We start from the raw sequence: 22,379 nt of genomic DNA on the forward strand, positions 1-22,379 counted from the left end.
GGGCGGAGTTCACCTTACTGTGGAAAAGGCAGGGAAAAGAGTGCAGCGTTTCCATGGAAACAGTGAGCCGCACATCGTCCTGATCTAAATGATTTAAAAAATTTAAGCACATAATGTTATTTGTGCTTTCTTCTCTGTTTCTATTGAATAAGCAATACCTCACCATCTGGCTACGAAACCGCATTCCTTACGCAGTCTACACAGAGCAGCTCACAGCTCCTTCCTGGAGTAGATAACCTGTATTTTCACACTGGTATGTTGTGCCAGGTGTAGTTTTGTGTACTTTGTGTTTGGTGTGAGTCACAGTATCTGCTGGCTTTGTGCAAAGGCCTTGCAGGAGGACATACCTCATCAGAGCTGTCCAGACAGTTGTCATGTCCATCACACCTCAGGCTAGCCGATACACAGCCTCCGCTGGCACACACATACTCATTTATAGAACAGGAGGGTAGCACTGCAAAACAAGGCATATACACACACAATCACACACACACACACACACATACAATGAACAGAATGGACTTTGGCCTCGGCAGCTACAAAACAGATTACACACTGAAGATGAAGCAGGGCGCTGCCTGCAGTTCCATTCCTTTTCTGGGTAAATAAGGTAGGAAAGCTGGATCTACACTCTTAAAAAAAAAGGTGCTTCTAAGGGTTCTTTGAATTATGCCATAGAAGAACCACTCTTAGTTCCATAAAAAACATGCTTGTGTGAAATGTGAAGAACCTTAAAATTGGTAAATAGCCAGTACATCAAGTGATGGTTCTTCAGACCCTTAAAAGGTTCTTCACACTCATACATATATATTACAAAAGTGGTTCTTCTGTGGCATCATTCAAAGATCCACTTATGCACCTCTATTTTCAAGAGTGTAAGACGTAAAAATGATACCATGGCTTGAAACACTTCCACGGTACTTTTAGAGAATCAGAATCCAATTATAGCTAACCAGTATGGAAAATGTCACCTTTTAAAACCCATATAGGTCACTCAACCCATATTGCTCAGAATATGAACAATGCTACTATACTCTCTCTCTCTCTCTCTCTCTCTATATATATATATATATATATATATATATATATATATATATAATAAAAAAATAAACATGTTTAAATGAGTGGTTAAGGATTTTTGAGATGTACCAGTTCCAAGGCAGTTCCTTTCATCCTCTCCAGTCTTACAGTCTTCTTGGCCATCACACAACCATTTGACAGAGATGCAGAGGTTGTTATGGCACTGGAACTGGTCCTCTGCACAGCGGGCCTCACAGTCCTTCTGCAAAATGCACAAGGGAGCTTGATAAATGAAGCTTCACATTATTATGATTAGATGTTTGCGACAGCAAAGCCCACATGTATAGCTGTGATCAGAGGTTTACACACACTCGTAATGGATGAGAATGTCATGGAAATATTGGACTTTCAAGGATTTCTTTAACCTGGCTGTATAACGTACATCTTTAATAGAGAAAAAAACTACAACAAGAAGAACAAGAATTAAGGCAGATTTTTTAATTGCACATTAGTCAGATACTTTTGGTTGCCATCAACAAGGTTCTGGCAGAATTCTGGTGGGATATTTGCCCAATCTTCTCGGCAGAACTGAGAGTTTATTAATTTATTAGGTTTTCTGGCACAGATTCTACTTTTAAGTACAGTCTACATATTTTCGAGGTCAGGATTCCAACAGTTTAATTGTATTGGGACTTCCAGTAGGCCTGTGCCTGGGTGGTTCTTGGGTTGTTCCAGACCATCTGAATCAATTTCCCCTTCACTCAGTGTGACAGTCTGGTTTTCACCCAGACCTTGACGTAATGGCAACACCTCCCATTTATTTGTACTTCTGTACAATTGTAAGGACTGATGATCTTGGACTCTGTAGTTGTTTAGAAATGGCTTCAAGAGACATTCCCAACTTTAAATCTAGAGATCATCCTTCTCAGATCTGCAACGAGCTCTGTGTTTGTTGGTCAATCCAATGAGCACTGTTAAACAAACTCTTTTATGTCAGCACAGAGAAGCTACCAGCTGTAGTCAATCATCATCACTAACAGTAAGTTATAAGGCTTTGATCTTGGTAAATAAAATACATTTCTGAAACCTTAAGAACTACTAAATTAATAATGTAATTGAGTGTATGTGTATATTTTTGGAGTCATTTGCATATAATGTGTTGATTAATAATCAATTAGTCAATTAATCAAACCTTTTTTTTCAAGTTGTTGTGCCCCAGAAATAAAGAAGGAGGCAATAATGCAATGACATTCATGTCGATGATGAGTGCATGTAAACGTCTGAGCACAACTTTAAAAAACCGTAGAGCATGAGACTAAAGACCTTTTACAAAAGAATGAACGGACATCTGATGTTATGGAGGATGTGAACGTCCATGTTAATTAAGCCTCATTAACCACATTTTGAACCCAAAATAATGTATAATTTATATTTGAGAAGCCCTTCCTCCCTTAGTGCCTCAATGTTCCTGAATGAACATAAACACTGAGTAATCCCTCCCCCCCAAATCCTATTCAGAAAGCATAAAACACATATAAAGGCTGAATTATAAAACCCTAACACTGCAAAAACAAGACAACAGAGTCTTAGTAATGACAGAGCTGATACATGTTGAGTGTCAGATGAATGTACTTGTAAAGTAAATTAGCATTCAATTTAACAAAGTTGTAGCTTCATGCAAACTGTGCAAAGGACCACCTACTAATTGTGCTGCATTTTCCCTTGGGGCAAGAAATATAATTTGGGGATCAACTACATATTGCCAAAGCACATTTTGTGCACTGCTTTCTTACATGTGTAATTCTGGTCCTGGGAGCTGGAATATTTTGAAATACGTTTTTCATTGGCAAATATTCTTTCTGCATGTGTTCAAGACCTGTCCCCCAATCTAGCCCACTACACCTGCAGCCACTGGCTGCCACAAGAAGGCTCCCAGTAACACGGTTTTGAAACAATAGCGCTTAATTTATCCTTGGTTTTTGAAGTACAGAAAATTCCATGCAAAAACTCCAGCTGCTCAAATTTCAGCTAATTGAAAGTCATTATTAAATATCTCCACTAATTTTCTGAATTATCCTTAATGCACATGCTTGATCAAGTGACACACATTTTATGTAATCATTTTTCAGATTATTGAACAAACTGCATCTGTAATATTTTCTTAAACTATAAAGACAACTATGTTAAAACACACTGAAATAATAAGATTTTTCTGTTGAGAGTTGTCAGTTCTCATCCACTCATGTCTGAAGTTTTTTTTTTTTGTATACAAGTTAGCAATTTTAATAAAGGCTTAGCTTTGTGTCGTGTAAGGTACCACTGAACAGCTTGTTTTCTGGAGAATCTACCTCGAATCCAATTATGGCTACTTTCCTGTATTAATCACAGCATTCCCAGAAGTTACGCATGTTTTCTTAGATCTCACTGGGCAATGCAATTCTGAAATTAGCTTTTCTCAGCTGGAATACCTGCATTCATTTTATATAATCTTCCATACCTCTATTTTGAAGGGAATTGCGGGACTTGAAGGATCAAAAAACAAACAAACAATGCAATTACCAGTCTACTCAATGAGAGCACCACTGTGTAGAGCTTTAAGGCACTTAAGCACATTATTTAAAAAACAACAAAACAAAAAATATAACAAAATAAAATACACTAGATTACATTGGAACAGATGCAGGTAAATATAAAAGTACAGTAAAAAGTAAGAAGAATGTCTCCTTTTGAAGAAATTAGTTGAGATCTTGTGAGCTAGTTAGAAGAACAAAGCTCAGTTCCAGATTTCTCCTGGACACCCCCCCCAGCCAGACTGTGGATGTGTTCAATTACATCACCATCATTAAGCACTGACTTGCCAAACCAGGTGTTGAATGAGAACTATAAGTAATAATAGACTCATATGAGGAAAGCTCTGAAAAACTTTAATGGTGTTCAGTGATGTAAATCCAACAACAGTTTTGTATGAGTAAATAAGTCCCTCCTGCCAAGATAAGGAGTGTTTAATGAAGTTATATCTGTACAGTACTGTATATTACTGTAAAATGACCTTATTCACCTGTGCCTGAAACAAGCACATGATGTTAGAAAAGAGTGAGAGCGTATTGTCTTTCTCTTTCTTCTTTTCGTTCGTTTTTTGGCAACAATCTCCCACAGGCATTTGAAGCACTACAGCACCCCCCCCCTCCCCTCTCCTCCCCTCCAACACACACCAGTAGTTACTGGACTTCCAAGCTTCCTCATCTTGGAATCTACAACCATGGCTCTTGTCTGACAGAGGCTTGTAAACAATTGCTCTTGACTATCAGCGAAGTTCTGCAGGAGACAGGGTGCAGTTTTCTGGCTGAAGTCTGAAGTGTAGACCGTGAAGACGAAGTGCAAGCACAATGCACACACACACACACACACACACACACACACACACAGACGACTGCAGCGCTGCAAACACACTAGGGAGTCTGACAAACAGAAGCCTGCCAGTTAGGCAGCCCAACATCCAGGTGATAATTGGTGTGCTGAGTTGCTTTCCCTTCAGTTTTTTTTTTCCTTGTCGTCCAGAAGCGAAGGCTGTGTGGCGCTAAATGCATTGAAAAATGAAAGAACAGTATCCTAACCATTTTCAGACCGGTGGGAATAAACCTTGGCAGTGTGTATACAGCTTCATCTATACCTACAGTGTTTGGAGCATCTGTTAGGCAAACAGTCGGGTGAGGCAATGGAGTTGGTCTCCAGAGATTTTAAACAAGGTAAAATAACATCCAGGTTTCTATGACACGAGATCGCGCCAGATGGTGTGTCAGACCTGTCAAATCTGTTAAAAAAACACAAGTTTGCAGTTATTAGCCCTGCTTGTGCTTCTATCAGATGGGGTCTGGTCACTAGACAGCCAGAATCCATTTATGCATTCAAGCTCGGCCTCATTAAAAAGCCTCTTAAAAGCCAATTTCATTTTTGCTCCAAGCATTCTTTTATATCCTTTGTAATCCAAGGCTTATTACATGTCAAGCAATATATAGTTGCATCATGCAGAACTACTGATGCAAACAATGTCATTTATTAGGATATAAGCAAGTCCATCAATATCACCACCATTACTACCCCAAAAGACTTTGGGGGATTTATAGCAGAGCTGTGACCTAACTAAAGACAGAAGAAGTTAAAGCACACGAATGTGGGCAGGTTGTTGACGTTGTTGGAGTAAGCGGGCATGGCTGATGCTAGATTTTGTGGGCAGGAGTGACCCTGTGCCCATGCTCAAGTCAGTGTTTGGTTCGTATTCTGTTCATACTTCAAACGAACCGGTCCAGAGTCGGTTAAGACACAAGACTGTTCGAAAGACAGCATTCACACTTACTCTAACGAACCACACTAACAGGGCAACTGCACCAGGGCTTGTTTTAATTGGACCAAAGATGACAAGTAGAAACACACTGTAAGAAAACTATTTTTAATAAAGAGGCTTTTTGCTAAAGTTCATCACGTAGCAGGGCATCAGTATTCACTAAGCATTGGTGTGTATTAGCAGTGCCAATGTGCTCATCTGTTGTGCTTGAGATGCTTGTTCTCCATGACTCTAGAGAAATGTCTGTCTCAGAACTGTTCTCATTGGTGGTATGACATGAAGCAGATATTTTAGCTCTTTTAAAAGCTACCTCACACAAAATAAGAAAAGCCTTCATAAAAAAAATTAATGAATGCAGTGTCAGATGCCTGAGATGTTATTTCCTGGAAGTTCTAAGACCATGAGCATTCTTTGGCCATGTTTTAGTGGTCACAAACATTACATCTTAAACTTCAGAAGACATACGTAGGTTCACTGCTCATTTGGATAGTAAATAAGCTATATTTCTGCCATTGAAGACATCTCAGAGTCTTAAGGCGTCTCTACAATGAACCATTGCACATCAAACTACTGAATTTTGGTACATCTATTGCAAGGGATGCCTCTCTTACTTTCCAAGTACCTATTAAAAACAGTTCAGAAATAACCAAAAAAAAATAAACAGGCCCAGAGAAAACCAAAAGCATGGAGGCTTTGCAGTTAAATCAATACTCATGTTGGCAGTTTTACCAGTTATTATCTGACATGTTGACTTTGGGCGACAAGTGGAAATTGACTGGTGTGTTGCCAACCCTCATTACAACCTGGAATATTTGTCCAAATCCAACAGGACCCAACTATTCCCATAAAATCTAAATGTCCTTTCTCAAATCAATATTTGTTAGAATCTGGCTTAAATCGGGCTCATATCCTGTGTCCCTAGTCAGATGGATTTTGGTCAGCATTCTGGTTGACCCACTTAATTATTCCTGCACCACAGGACCACATGACAAGCAGTAGTCTATGTAAAGACTTTTGGGATGCTGTTCACTGACGTAAATGCAATTTTGGGAAGCTTATCATTAGGCTACTTAGTTTTTTTATTCCTCAAACCAATGAATAGATGGCTCTATGAACCAACCTAAGGGAGGGAGAATTTTTCATTTGGCAGTTTGCTTGGCAAGTTGAGTTTGGACTGGGTTTTGGTTTCAGGATATTTTTGAGTTTGTGTTGAACCTGTACCACTCTCTTATTCAATAATTCTGAAACTCTGAGAGCAGTCTGCCCTTTTTCTACACACTAATACATTCGATCCTATCTGTAATTTCTGATTAAACAGTGTGGAACACATGCTGAGGGAACATTTCCAGGCTTGAGGAGATTCAGTCGTAAAAGTAAGCCTCCCACCACTCCCTCTTGGAAAGAGTGACGTCCAATGATCACTGACCTCATCTGAATTATCGACGCAGTCGTAGTCACCATCGCAGCGGAAGCGTGCAGAGATACAGTCCCCACTGGCACAGGCGAAGTCCTTATGATTACAGGTCACTGGCTCTGCATTGAAAAAGGGGGCACAATAAGACAGCTAAGATAACACAACCCAGGCCTGAGAAGCTGTTCTGGCCCAGAACTGTGAAGTGAGCTCTAGTAAATGACACAGAGAGGAAGGAGAGATAGAGTGAAAAAAATAGAGAGTGGCCATCATTTGGACATAAAGTGTCACTGTACCATCTGTTTGCCACTTTCTTGCACGTTTTGCAGGCATCGGAGAGGAGCTATCGCAGGCTAATTAGCAATGAAGTCTTTTGAAAGTGTCAAAGAGAACACTGAGGATGTAATTCTACCAAACACTGAGCATGTGGCAGCAGATATTGCCAGTTAGCCGTGTCGGCAAAAAATACCCTTTTTCTTTTTGGCAGCTAATTGAAGAATACAGTCCAAAGGAGCAGCTCGTACTATGTAACAGTGTAGTCTCTACTCTAATGTGGGAGGGAAGACCCTGAGGTAACATAATGGAACAGAAACACAGGACTTTAAAACCATTTCTGCTGATTAAAAAAAAAAAACATATACTACTAAAAACATATACTACTGGTCAAAAGTTTTGAAACACCACCAATATTTCCAGCTCTTTCCTCTAGAGAAATTACCAAAAAAAGCCAGTGAGTACAGATCCCTACACCATCAAAAGACTCTTGGAAACTGGAGAGGTCTGACACAATCAAATCCACATCAGCATTAGAAAACAAGCCTCTGAGAGTCGACACAGAAGCCAAGTCTGTGTGTGATAGGCAGCTCACATGACAACACCTTGTAGCACATCTTAACACTGGAGCAAGCCTCACTTATCGACTGTAAAAAGAAGACTTCAGTGGCAAGGTAGCATTATGATGCTAAGGCAATATAAGAAAACCAGGATTACCTGGGCCAGTGGACTACTGAAAAAAAATGAGGGTGTTCTGAAACTTTTGACCATTATTGTAACTGCTTTTTACACATCACACACTTGGTTACAAGTGTCTCAATGCCTTCAAAGGGCATGAGAGTGTATGAAAGGAGACATCAAGCTTGAAACTCATAAAGGATGAACGTCTTTGATTTGGGAGAACTTTGGCAGCGATTAACAACGGACTGAGATAAACAAACAGATGCAAAGACGGAGAAATAAAGCAAACTTTAACAAAAGACCAAAAAAAAATTTTTTAAAGCAGGCCTCAGAAGAACCTGTGTAGCAGATAAAACGGCTGTGTGCAAACAGAGGCCTCCTAACAGCTGTAATGAGAAAGAAGAAAAAGGAGACAGGACGACTCACTGCAGTTCTCCTCATCCGAGTTGTCTCCGCAGTCGTTCTGGCTGTCGCATCTCCAGTGGTCCGGGATGCAGTTGTTATTCTCGCAGCGGAATTCATGAGGTCCGCAGGTCTTTTCATCTTTTTCATCAGCCGCAAACAAACACACAGATGAAAATGGCTTCAAAAGTGCATGAATATTAATGCGCCGCCACAGCACTTTCGACACGTAATCATCATTTCCTCAGGGTGTCCCACTGCATGTTTGACACAGAGTTCAAAACATGCCCGCACTCGAGAGGCTAATACAGTGTAAGATGAAGTACCTGCCTTGCACACACAAACACACACACACCCTACAGCCTCAACACTTGTAACTTACCGTCAAAAACTTTGTCACCTAGGCTCAACTCTCTCCACCAAACTATAATGAAGATATTCAGCCTGTTAGCTTTTTCACTCTTATGTCACCCAACAGATTTTCCTTCTTTTTATCAGAATGCATGAAGCAGAGCAGAGATCAATTCATACTAAGCTAAGGGGGGGAAAAGAAGTCTTCTCAGTTCCAGGCCCTGTAGTAGATTGTAGTTGTAAAAAGCTAACAGCACAAAACAAAAGCTGCTTCTCTTCTCCCGATGTAAAATCTCAGTAGCTCTCTCATTACTGAAGGGAATAATAAAAAAAAGAGCAAGCGTCTTCTCAAGACCCTCAGACAGATAACTCTATTTAAATGCTGGCTAATGGGTTTCAACATCATAAAAAATACAGCCAGAGTGAAAAGAGAGCTTCTAAAAGACTGTCAAAAGAAGACATCATCTAAGAGCATAACACCCCATCAGTTGAAGTAGTAAAAGCAGTATTTTTTTAGTTACAATAAAATGACTTCTAATTAGCACTGCCATCTTTCTCAGTCCATAATAGATCAGAAAGAATAATAGCTACATCTCTCTTATTAAACTCATATTATCTATAATACAGCAAAAAACATGAATTGCTGTCATCATGCGCATTGCTATGGTGCCATAACTTAATCCAGAAGAAGAATTGTTTGGTGAATCTGGTGTCAAGTCGGGCTGGGCGATATGGTTAAAAATGTTATATCACGATATTTAAAGACATTTTAAAATTAGAAACACAAGATTTTAAAATCTGCTTTACAAATACTCTCCCGTACTTATGTATATTGATTTTTTGTTTTTTCCTGAATGAAAATGTGCTGAAAACATAATGAAATTTTGCAGTTAATCAGTGTTCTTTAACCCCTTAACCCATTAAAAGCCTGTATGTAGGTCCACACTTAATTACTATTATAATTTACATCACTTTGATAGAACATACAACACAATTCTGGTAGAACTTCATATTATCTGGTCACCTAAATGGCTTTATAATAGTTTTTCCTTAAGGATTGACAACTTGAACTAAAGTTAGGGTTTAAGGGGTTAATTACTGATGATTTTGACAATTTACTTATAATAGCACATTGTGCATCATGATGATAAAACCGCGAATTAATTGCTAGTGTCAAGCCATGTGCACCTGGACCTACATTCATGAAAATAAAGGTTCTACAAAGGAGTCTTTGAGTGAGGCCATAACAGAATCACTTTTGGCTCCATTAAGAACCATTTTGTAAAGGAGCTGCAAGTATAAGTTGACAAAAAAACTTTTTTTTTCTTTTTTAACCTTTAAAAGGTTCTTTAATCATGTCTTTCTTTTACAAAAAAAATAAAAATTCTTTATGGATCCAAAAATGATCCTTCTTAGGCATTGTTTAAAAAACCCTTGCATCTTGTATCTCTATCTCGTTTTTTGAGAAGTCTTCTCAAGACCCTAAGAAAAATGACTCTGTTTAATTGCTGGCCAATGGGTTGCAGTATCATACACTTCAAAAACACTTTTGAAAAGAGAGCACTGTCAAAAGAAGACATCATCTAAGAATATACTCTTCAAAATGAAGATACTATTCTTTGAATGCCATAACAGAAGCACTTGTAACACAAAAGAACCATGTATTAAAAAACAGCCAACCCAGGCTCACATGGGTGAAAAATGGGCTTGAAGGTTCCAGGCAGGCATGGGTTCTAAAGGGGATTTGTACAATGAGCACCCCCAATACAGCCCGCCTTAACCTCACACATGTCCTATCACAAAGACCCTGTGTGCAGTGTGCAACTTAGATGAAGCCTACGCTTAACCCCTCCTGGTCCCATCACTCATTACTTTTCTGTAGTATATTAAGTACTATTAAGTAAACTGTTAGACAGAAACCATCCAAGCAAAATTCCAAGACAGTAACTTTTCAGGAGGAGAAAAAAAAAACAGCTTTAACTTTTAAGGAAAATCAATGTGAAGAGTTTTTTATTCCAATTAATTTTGGATCATCTTTATTGATCCCTTGGTCATGATATGGCATCTTCAACCAAATTTAAAGGTGACTGGCACATTGATGTAATATTGTTCCCTACCATCACAATCCTACAAATGTACTGTAATACCACTGTGACAATCTGTGGCCCAAAAACAGCATGATCTGAAATAAACATCTACAATTACACGCAGGCTGTCATGGAGCAAGTGTTACATGACAGAGAAATCAATAGAGGAAGACAAAGAGGGAGACAGATACACCTTCAGTCGAAGAGCCGCAAGCTCACTGCCCACTCTGTGCTACATTCATAGGCGGTGTGTACGTTTCGACATAAACCGGGTTAGCGATAATCCATAAAACTCATATTCCTAGCCAAGGAGATCCAACCAATTTTCCTAATCAAACCAGTGGAGAAAATGTTTTCTTTTCAGAACGGCACAGTTATTGATTCTGTTCTTAACGTCAACAGCGGGGAAAGCCAGACTTGTTACACTTGCCAGAGAACATCACAACGGTTCTGTAATTAACAGGCCTGTGTTTAAATTAAACAACAAAGCACTGCAGCAGGTGATTTTCCTTTAAGATACAGGATAAGAGGATAAACCCAAAAGACAAACAGAAGGATTATCCACAATGCACATGAAGCTACAAAAAAGTGAAAGAACGCGACGAGTGTAATATCTGGCGGAGAGGTGGGTGTAAACTTTTTTTTTCCTTCAAGCTTTTGAGGAGTGCTTTCCATTCTTCTTTTTTTTTTTTTTTTTTTTTTTTTTTTACAGGGGAAAACCGCTCTCAGCGTTATCTTAATCCAAAACCCGCCAGCTTCATCACTTTAAAGCTGCGAAACTTTAAAAAGTCTGATGGGAAATATTTGCAGCAAAGCAGTGATAGATCGTGGGATAATCCATCCACTGCCAGTCTGAAAGAGCAACTGCTCTTCAGGCATTTTTAGCGAAAGATGAAAAATAACAAAGCTCAAAAGATACATTCCTGACCTGCCCCTAGGATTTGTGCATTTTTAGATCACAGAACCTTCTATACACCTCCTTTACATCTCCCATTGGGATTTCTTGTCAACATTTCCATTTTAATGGTTCTTTAAAGCAAATTAGCACTGTGTTTAACTTTATATATAATATGCTAAATGGACAAAAGTGTAGGGACACCTGCTCATTCGTTGTTTCTTCTAAAACTCCCCAATTCCTGCCAAAAGTACTGGATGAAGCACCATCATTCCAGAGAGCACAGTTCCACTGCTCCACAGCTCAATGCTGAGGGGCTTTATAGCCCCTCTAGTCCACACCTTAGGCATGGTGCCAGTAGGTTCATGTTTTCTAAACCCGGCAATACAATATGTTGTACTGTTACATCCATTCACTGTTCACTATTCAGTCTACAGCAATTTAGCTCTGCCTATCCTTGCTAAGATTATAAGGACTTCCATCTAGTCAAAGTCTGTGACCTAGGCCTTGTCAGGACATGCTCTGCTGATGTTCCACTAAGCATTACAAGGCCTGTAATAAGGGCCGTTTTCAAGTCCTGCTTGTTTTGAGAGCTATTTTCTTCACTAAGGTCAGATGAGTTAAGAATAAAAAAAAAAATCCATAAGATGGTTCTCCACGCATCAGAATTAATCTTGTTGCTGCACATGATCAATACAAACAGTCAAGCAGTCTGTTCTACTGGCTAAGGTTATATAGAGCAACCATTTCAAAGGTTTCTTTGATAGCTACAGGCATATCCATATCTATGTCCTGGACAGTGTTTCTCCCGACTAGCACTAGCAATGCTCCCGACACTAGTAAGGTAAGAACTTAACATGTCTCCTCAGATACATGCAAAGAAAGCCATCACCACTTTTCAAACTGTCACAGATGCCTGATTTCTGGGCAGATATTCAGAGGAAAGTGCCATCTACCCACAAGGAGAGAGCATGGGTAATTTGTGCTATCTCAGACTCTGGCCATGTTCCTTGTGTTTAACATGTTGTATTCATGGCTAAAAGTATTCTTCTGTTGTCCAATTATTAACTAACTAAAAGAAGAATACAGTCAAATTCTGCTTGCTATTGGTAAGCTAACTAGTGAGATCTTGCTTTTTATCAGTGTAGCAAAGGATTTTGACACATTTGGCTTTATGTAACTGTCACTGTGTCATCTTTTCATTATTTCAGCCTCACAATGGATTAAATAAATAATATTAAAATAATAAATAAAATTGGTTCACTCCAAATGAAATGCTCTGAAATATAGAGTAAATAAACAAGTTGTGAGTCGTGAGAATTACTTGCAGACCACAATGTACCGCAGTTATCCACATACTGCTGTCCTAAATGTCCTTTCTTTGTTCAAATTATTAAATAAAACAGGTCCATGAACAAATAAATGACAAAAAGAAAGACAGATTAGTTTCAGTTTAGTGTTGAGCTTAGTGACATCTGTGTTTCATATATGAGAGCTATTCCAAATCAGGTAGCAGTCGTTTGGCTAGAATAATTTAGCCTGCCCACACTGTTCTTTCTGGAACAACTTTAGAGAATTTGTGTCATCAGTAAATCAGCACTTTCAATGATCGAGACACGTTGGAAGGGAGGAATGCAATATGTGCGGCTCTTGCTGATGTGCTACTGTCCAACTAAATCAGACGTTTAGGCAACAAAACAGGCCCTGGGGAATTGTTACAAGCCACCGTTAATAAAAGCCGAGTGGTTCTTGATTAAGGCTGGCCTCACTCCATCAGTGAGCGAGGAGACTGTGGAAGCATGCAGAATTCACATTAGCCCCAATCACAGTGTCCCACAGCCCGACGAGGTCAAAGGAGGGCTTGTGATTTGTGAATAATAAGGCTGGATCACTCACCACAGTTCGCTTCGTCAGAACCATCAGCGCAGTCTGGGTCTTCGTCACACACCCACAGCTTGGAGATGCAGTGCATGGTAGCCTTACACTGGAACTGGTCTGGTGAACATGTGCTCTCAGCTGACACGTGTTTAAGAAAGTGAAAAAGAGAAGAGAGACTTATTTTAGAAAATGAGTGTGCCTTCTGTGTAAAGCACAGTGGCACATGGTGGATTGTGTATTGTAGTAAAACAGTTAATGTACATGGAAGCTGATAATGTGATACTTTAAACAGGAACCAAAAGACTGCCTATAAATGGAAAGGGCTCAATAGGTTGAAACAAACACAGAATAAACATTTAACAAGATAAACAACCCCTTTAACATAGAGGCAGATAGATAGATAGATACATAGATAGATAGATAGATTTTTGTGTGACAGCGAGGATAAATTAGTTATAAAGGCTTTGGTACATAAACCCACATAAATGTCACAACTACAAGAAAAATGTAGCACACAGCCTCTTTACTGTTCTGTGAGTGAAAAGTACATCTGAGGAATGAAATACACCTTCCAACAAGCAGCCACTTTATTGTTCAGTGACATCCAATTCTACCTTTGGCAGGAAAGGCCTTTTGGTCTCCACTCTACTCAAGCTTCTGAATGCCTAATCAGTGCCTGGCTCTGCTGCTAGCTCCCGCCCAGCTGAGACTCATTCAGAGGGATAAAAGCTACTTTGAGATCTGTCAGTCTGGATCATTAATATTCCTGAGGGAAAAGTGAAATTTGGGACGGTCTGTCTCATTCCTACACAACCCTTTTCAATTTAAGAGCACGGGAACAATTATTGTCCCAGCTTAACATCGAGAGCAGAGACGAGGGCCAGCGTTTCTTACGACAGTCTGTTTCATCCTCGCCGTCCCCGCATTCATCCTGTCCGTTGCAGCGTTGATTTATTGGGATGCACTTCTGCTTCCTGGTGCACTTGAACTGACCCGGCAGACAGATATATGTATCTGAGAGAGGAGAGAGGTGGCATTTCAGCGGATGTGCTGAGGGAATCAGGTTTCAGTGGGAGAATTGCTGCAGGGTGTCATCACCCGCTGTCTACTATAAAAAGGAATTCAATTATATAAATCTAAAAGAGATTTTTTTAAAGGTTCAATAAGAGAGCCAAGATGCTGCATATATTATGTTATATAGCTGCTCAGCAATATTCAATATTCAACACCAAACCACTAATAATGTTAGGTTGCAAATCTGTGCTGCCTACAATACATCCTGGTTACAGCTGTTAGATATCAGAATGCTTTGTTGGTGCTGCTAAAGCTATCAGTGGCTTAATCTTAGGGGTGCAACAGTACATGTACTCGTCCTCAATCATCATAGCAAGGACATCATGGATTGGAGAAGTCATGGTACACGCAGCTTGTGCATATGTGCAGAGGTTTATGCGGAACCAAGTTTCACAACTCCAAATTCCACACGGAAATCGGTTCACTGCACTTCCAAAGTGCTTGTGTTAGCAGTGTGCACGGTTACACAAGGGTCGTACCTAAAGCATGTGCCTTTGTAAAACTCAAATTCCAAAAATGACCACAGTTCTTCATGTAGTTATTTTCCTGATCTAAAACACATGCCAAGCAATTTGAAAACCTGAAAACTTTAATAGTGTAAAATGAACAGTGTAAAATGCTATTATAAAATGCTTTTATTAAATTATTTTTTAATACAAGTTTTTCTCTTTGTATTTTGCGTGATGGGGTGGTCGATGGACCCTTTCTAACAGGATAAAGCAACAAATAAACCTAAACGAAAAGCCAGAATTTGCTGCTCCAAGGGCTCATCTTTTTGCAATGTCATTTAAAGCAACAGTACATTATTTAAAACAAACAAAAAAAAGTTGGTGGTAAGTCTAACTGAGAAACGCATATTCATTTTTGGACAAAAAAAATAAGGTTTTCATTATAAATATAAAATAAAAATATATCTCATGTAAACAGGGATTTTAATCCTGAAAAAAAAAAAAACATTTATTTGGTGATATTTTAGATGCAAATTGCATGATTGTCAAAAAGAATGTGTAAAAATAGTGACATACTAATAAAAAATAATTTAAAATAATATGTTATTCTTCAGTAAACAGTATTATTTTCTCATATATCAGGTTAACGAGAACATTTCTGGCCCATTTCGGGCTTAATGCATCAAACATTGCGAATGCAAATGGCACTTGATTTGTGAGTCTTTTTTTCTGTTGTACCAAACTTGATCAAGCCGTAAGGTGTTAACTGAACCATCACTTTTACACCCCTACTTAACAGAGCTCTACCTTGACAAACCTTTTGTAAAAACAAGCATAACAATGACTTGTTCCTGATACAAAATTACCCTTAAGACATTATTACACACCTGTTGTGATTAATTTATACAATCTGCATCGTAACAGGTGGGAGTAATAAAGGAAAACTACTCCTACTTTTTGTTTGTTTTTTTTTCCTCGCCGTGGCAATAAGAACATGGCATTTAAGGTGCACTTTTAGAAATGCTGCTCTGCTCACCACAGTTGGTCTCATCCGAGTTGTCCCCACAGTCATTTTCTCCATCGCAGATAAATGGAGGGAGGGCACACAGACCTGTGCCACACTGAAAGCGCCCAGGCTGACATTTGAATTCCGCTGTGAAAGAAAAAAAAAAGAAAGATGGCGATTAACAGAGAACTTGCGGGGATATCCAGCAATTTGTGCATGGATGTGTGTTTATAAGCCTGTGGAGTGAGGTCACCTGAAATGGATTATGCGGCCGTGGTTCAATTATTCCTGTGAATGCTGCTCGCTGAGATTTAATGCTACCTGCCCTTTTCAGAATAGCTGCGCTTCCATTTATTAACATCCGCAACTGACAGCCTGTCATTTTCTGTTTCTTCCACATGCGAGGAATGTGACATACAGACCTCCATAAACGGAGTTTTTCATCAAGTCAATTAGAAGAAGTACATTCAAAGGCCCAGAACATGTTTTTTTTGTCCTCTCAAAACCGTGAGTCATTGGGACAACTAACAATAATCAGTGTTGCACACAGAGAGCATTTCGTTTTCATTTGAGTCAATGCTGCGAGTGTCGAGCAACAGCGTTCTCCAAAGGGGGCAAAAGTGTTTAGAGGCTAGAATAACCATTACTGACAATTAGCACTAATGATCTGTGTGGTCCATATGGCCAGTTTGGCTAAGGCTATGGGTCACACACTTACGACAGTCTGCAGGCTCATCAGAACCGTCCCCGCAGTCGTCGACGGTGTCGCACTTCCACCAGAATGGGATACACTCATCAGTGCCACAGCGGAACTGCACAGATCCATTCACATGGAAATACAGACAATCAAGTAGCACATCCTGAATGAGTCATCACTCACAATGCACTGTAGGGGTGTTTATTCAAATAGCCTATAGATTCAATGCCATTTTTCAGGTAAAGTATTTTAAATTTAACTCCAGTATAGGAAGTCATTTCTAATGCCCTTGTTGTCCTTATTAGTCCTAGCAAGCCTTTAGTTGGAACGTAATGGGCTGCTACAGTAGGTTACAACAGTATTAAGAAGTAGCTAGGGTGATTTAAACTTGCGAGTAGAAGAATAACCTAGCCAAGGTTCACATTACTCTGGTGTTATGTAGTAATGACTAAGTTAATGCTATATTTACTCTACTGTTTCCATCTGGCATTAATGTGTGTTTTGTATCCGAATAGTATCTGGATATACTTTGACCGGATTCAGTTTACACTTGTCATTAAAACGCGACCCCAGCGTGACCAGATGAGATCGGTTTTTACGTTCCAGCATAAAAAGCACACCAACGTGTACCTAATTTCCATTTTACTTCCTGTAAACAATGGTTTCTAATCAAAACTGTCCTGCACCAGGAGACTGTGAACAGTTTAGAGGAACAGTGAGGGTTCTACAAATCGGTGGAACAGCAGATGGTTCTCGCATTCCCATTACAGCTCAATCACACGTCATCAAATCTTCGGAAAAAGCGTCAGACGATTTAAACCACAATACAACAAACTCTGAAATACTGCTCTCATCTACTGTTAAATAAGCAAGAAGGAGAGAGAGAGAAGTCAAGATCCACAGCAATAATTACTCATATTGGCGATATTCGGCACAGACATTTTTCCGCTTGCCTGATAAAATATCCAATCACAGAAAAGGCATTCCGTTTACACTTGTATTAAATGTAGACGTTATCCGTCTCTGACCACCTCTGAATGTGGTTTGAATGATCGCATCGTAATCTGGTCACAATGCGTCTTGGGGGTGTTTACATCTGACTTTGCATGTGCACAAGTGAATCTGATCACTAAAAACACACTTTAGTCAGAAAACAGTCATTAAATCAGTTTAGTTAGTGAGAGTAGTTATATTATACAGTATAATTAATAGTTGATGGTGCTACAGTGCTACACAAATGCAGCATGCAGCATGAACACTGCAGCATTAAGTCATTAGCTGCGGTGGGGGAGCTTTTTTATGTATATCATGCCTTTTCTCTCAGGATCAGATTAAAATAGTTAAAAACATAAGCTAATGATGAACACTAGCAGTGTATGCTTATAAAATCGCTTTGTTGATCACTAGCAAAGAAAGGGATGGGTTAGACAAAAAGCGTTGTTTCTTTTTTAGAAGTTTAAACTCAAACACTCGTTATTTTAAACCTATAGGAAAATCCATGGAGTGGAAGAGCAAAAGCTTCCTGACCTGGCTGGACGTGCAGTTGGAGAGGCAGGTTTTGTTATCAGCGGCCAAGTAGAAGTTAGTTGGACAAGCACACTTGTGACCTCCTCCAGGGGACAAAAGGCACAAGTGACTGCAACCCCCATTAGCCACCTGACACTGGTGTTTGGGGACTGGAGAAAGAAAAAAAACAATGAATATGAAGAGCAAATACTTTAAAAGTACAGTCCCAGTGAACTTCAGTAAGGGGGATTCTTACCCTCAGGCTGGCGTAAAGGGTGATAAACCGTTATGGATTTAATGGCTTGCCAGGAATTGAGAAGCTCAACAGCATGGGCACCAGAGGTTTTGTGTGCGCGGCGAAGCGACTTCGATTTGCCATCTGTCCAATAGATGAAGTCCTCGAACAAGGTCAGCCCCATCACACCCTGGATATGATCGTGAGGAACTAGGGTGGAAAGTAGCAGTCAAACAGTTTAATAGTTTAATCAGAAGAGCAATTTCATAGATTTCCCTTTGAAAATGTTGTCAAACTGTTCATATCGCTGCTGTCACACAATAACCTTGTATCTCCAAAATGGAAACTTTACAGGAGAAGGAAAAACCCTTCTTAACCTTCAACGGAAGTCAATGTAAAATAATTGAATTAGATCACATCATATTGGAGCATTTCTATTGGTCCATTAATAGTGGAATTCTGACACACTGTAAAGAACAACTGCTAGATTCAAAGTACAGTACGTCAAAATATAAGTTAGCAAAAATGGTGATAGTGGGACTTTGCATGACAGAAATGATAGACAGACGGAAAGATAGATAGACGGATAAAGATATTACTAAAACATTGGCGCAATAGCATAGCCATATGCGCGCTATATAGCACTGTGCAATATAGGCATTTTATTCATCTTCAAACGAAAAGGTTTCAGATGAGAAGCTATAAGATACGTCCATAAGGAATATTGCATAAGCAAGGAAGAAGTCAAAGAGAGCAAAACAGGAGCTCAGAAAATTGAGATTAAGATTGAGAAAATGAGAACTCATAACAAACAATCAAGACCTGGTAGACCACCAACACTGTTCCCATACGATAAACAGCACTAAAAGCTTTCATCTTTGAGAGAGAGTAGAAGATCAAGCTCCACTCTCTTGCTTTAGATCTGAGAAAATTTAATTCTGTCCTTCCATGAGCAGAGAACTCAACACAGTGGGTTTGAAAGGATGTGGAGCTGATCAAGAAGCTTTTAGAGAGGAAATAGACGGAAAAAGAAGATCCATAAATCAAACAAGGATGCTGGAGATGGACTGACCACCCTCACCGAATGCGTTTGAGATTACTTGGATGGTGAGAAGCAACGTCTAAACAATGGGGATGTGAAAAAAAGGCTCCCTGCTGATTGGATGAAAAACTGAAAGCAAGTCTACTGAAATGAATGGAAACACTGATACCACATTTCAGTTTCAGCTGTTGAGGCATCTGTGTAATTTTATGCATAATATATGTGTCGTGCTTTCTTTTCCTGATGCAGAAAAATGAATCACTACAGTACTTAACAGTTGTTTTGACTGGAAATTACATAAATCAACGGTCGTCTCTGACCTTTGCACAGTGCTGCATATAAATATTTCAAATTCAGAGGACTCTCATTAAGGAATCATCTCCTTTTCAAGTACATTATCTATTTTTCAAGGCTCATACTGGCTTATTCAACAAGTCGAAAGTTCATCTTGTCATTCACACGCACTGTGCTTTTCACAGCTCTATTTAATGATATTTTATGATCTAGTCATACATGACAGTCACAACTATACAGACACATGCAAGACATGGCAGTGAGAAATAAATGTTGCATCTCTCAGTACCTTTATGCCTTTGGGAGCCATCCATGTTAGCAAAGAGGATGTGACTGTCATCAGCCCAGTAGATCCTCTTGTTGGTGTAGTCGATAGTGAGGGCAGAAGGGCTGTAGATTTCCTTGTCAACAATGATTGTGTGGCCTTGGCCGTCCATGCCGACACGGCCCACATGGGGGTGTTCGCAACAGTCGATCCAGAACATATACCTGAGGACAGTCGTTACACTTTAGTTCAGAATGGACACACTGTCGTGGCATCTGGAATACAAATGAGTCATGGTGGATCCTTACCCTAATTGGGCATCCAGAGCCAGATCCGTGGGGTTCTTGAGGCCAGAGCTCAATAAGACAGTGGGATACAGGCCATTCGATTTGGACACTTCCAAGGTCTTTCTCTCAATATCGCACCAGTACAGGTTCTTCCCAATCCAGTCGACAGCCAGTGCACTGGGTACAGCTGTTCTGTGAACGACCTTTTGAGCGGAAGAATACCCAGATCATATTCAGGCACAATTGCACACATCCACCTCTCACTTAGCGCCAACACTGGTTATGCAAGACGATGTGAATGCTTTGAAAATGAAAATTAAGGCGAAATGCAAATAAGCAGCCTACAGTTTGAGGAAAGACAGGTAAATAACAAATCTATGTGATGAGCATATGTGTCAAGCTGAGGAGGAGCGAAAACTTAAATGAGACATCTCTCCTCTGTCTGCACATGTTCGCAGAGATCACAAGCCCTCGGTGGGCTAAACAAGTATGCCAGTTGGCAACCCAAATTGGCTTCTTCATGCTACATTTCAAAACCTTGAAACCGCAACGCATGCAGGCTGCCATAATGACATATGATTTGCTTTGAGGTCTTCCCTATCACCGACTAACAGGTGGGGGGAAGGGAGAACTTGATGTATAGCTGCACCAATTGACGGGGCCGTTGCTTTTAGCAGTAATTTTCATCTCAGGCGAGCTTTAAATATTCCCTGAAATCACAGAAAAGCCGCCATTGCCTCCCAAGGAGGAGAGAAGACATTAATATTCTGAGCGGAAAAGAAAAGCCTGTGGTATTCTGGTGATCTCATCTAACATTGATTTGAAGCACTGCCTTCCATGGAAATGAAGGTTAACTAATTTAAAATGTCAACATATGAATATATCAGCATGCCAAGAAGCTGAAGACTCCCAAACACATCCTGTTCTCAGTATTTGTCACTCTTGTGCTTCTTTTTTGATATATATAAATATATATATGGCCTAGGCGTTAATGTTCACTAGCACACAATTAATATTCCTCTTGAACAGCATCTCAATGTGAAATGACCTGCTGAATATTAGAATTTAATTGTGCTTCAACAGGCCTATTGTGTAATGAAATAAGATATAAATACTGGGCCATATAACATTACATTAGCCCTCATTACTGAATTACTTCTATACCGATTTCCTTATTGGACATTAGGGCATTACCCAAGGCTCTGCACATTACATGATCACTGGCACAAAGGCAAGACTTGTACAGCTACAGTACTTAATGAATCTTTATATTACACAATAACAGAGATCCATCATGTAATCATGTGGGACTTCTCAATAAAGGCCATCTATATGCTAGCTCCAAGCTATGGTGTGACAGCTTTAGAAAAAAAAGGAATGGTAGAAATACCATTCTAGCATGGTAGAAAAATGTCGCTCATTGTAGACCAATGTATTCAATAATAGTGCACAAGCCTTACGAATGCGTTTTCTAGTTTATAAATGCCACACCTTATAATAATGAATTATTCAGCTGGTAATACCCTTTAAACCATGTTAAATGTCACACCCCCTATCAGTTCATTTAAAGTGTCTTTCTGAAGTCGCGATGATTAGCTGCACAACTGCGCTGTTGAAAGATTAACATTGCAGTGGTTTTGAAGTCCAGATGGTTTTGACCTTTTAACCCCCTCCTGAATTTCACACCTGAGTCAAGACGGCTGCTTCCTTGACTGACAGGTACATTTTCACCTAGCATATCTGTTACACACGCACACCGTGGCTTTTTTTGAAATGGCCCATCACAGGATTCAAGCTCACAGGTACATTCCTGAAAATAAAAGTAACAGCGAATCTATTTTTATGTGCGCTACTATTCCATGTAGTTGAAATCAGTTCAGAGAGTTACAGCGAGTTTAACCTTCTGAAGTTGCTGTTGTCACTAGTCACAATAAAATCATGGTGTAAATTTACTTAAATTATTTGATTCAAATTACAGTTAACAGTTAAATGCGTTGATTGTGCAGATAGACCTACAAAACGTAGTAGAAAAGCAACGGTGTGTACAGTAGGGTTGTAACAGTATGAGATTTTTACAGTTTGATAACATCAGTATCACGGTTCCATAGTGTTCACCTTTTTGAATACAGTCTGAAGTAGGCTACTGCTAGCTAGCTATGCTAACCCAACATCCCAACTGGGTGT

The 22,379-nt window shown here is 39.5% G+C and overlaps 1 protein-coding gene across 5 annotated transcripts in view; it reads right to left on the reverse strand.

Annotated features, from left to right (window-relative positions):
• The window catches only part of lrp1bb (low density lipoprotein receptor-related protein 1Bb), a 374,780-nt gene that overhangs the window by 36,133 nt on the left and 316,268 nt on the right, over positions 1-22,379 (reverse strand). For all 5 annotated transcript variants that reach the window (XR_011980029.1, XM_072686149.1, XM_072686147.1 and 2 more), the window contains 12 exons: positions 20,217-20,398; positions 19,933-20,132; positions 18,329-18,517; positions 18,094-18,242; positions 16,588-16,681; positions 15,900-16,016; positions 14,235-14,354; positions 13,359-13,478; positions 8,154-8,270; positions 6,789-6,895; positions 1,150-1,282; positions 348-454 (listed from right to left, as the gene is read on the reverse strand). Coding sequence is in view for 4 of the 5 variants with exons in the window: in XM_072686149.1 (XP_072542250.1) it covers positions 348-454; positions 1,150-1,282; positions 6,789-6,895; positions 8,154-8,270; positions 13,359-13,478; positions 14,235-14,354; positions 15,900-16,016; positions 16,588-16,681; positions 18,094-18,242; positions 18,329-18,517; positions 19,933-20,132; positions 20,217-20,398 (1,635 nt within the window). In the remaining variant the exon portion in view is untranslated. The remainder of the gene's footprint in view (positions 1-347; positions 455-1,149; positions 1,283-6,788; positions 6,896-8,153; positions 8,271-13,358; positions 13,479-14,234; positions 14,355-15,899; positions 16,017-16,587; positions 16,682-18,093; positions 18,243-18,328; positions 18,518-19,932; positions 20,133-20,216; positions 20,399-22,379) is intronic.

The sequence above is a fragment of the Salminus brasiliensis genome, chromosome 8 (genome assembly GCF_030463535.1).
Source record: "Salminus brasiliensis chromosome 8, fSalBra1.hap2, whole genome shotgun sequence".
Lineage (NCBI taxonomy): Eukaryota > Metazoa > Chordata > Actinopteri > Characiformes > Bryconidae > Salminus > Salminus brasiliensis.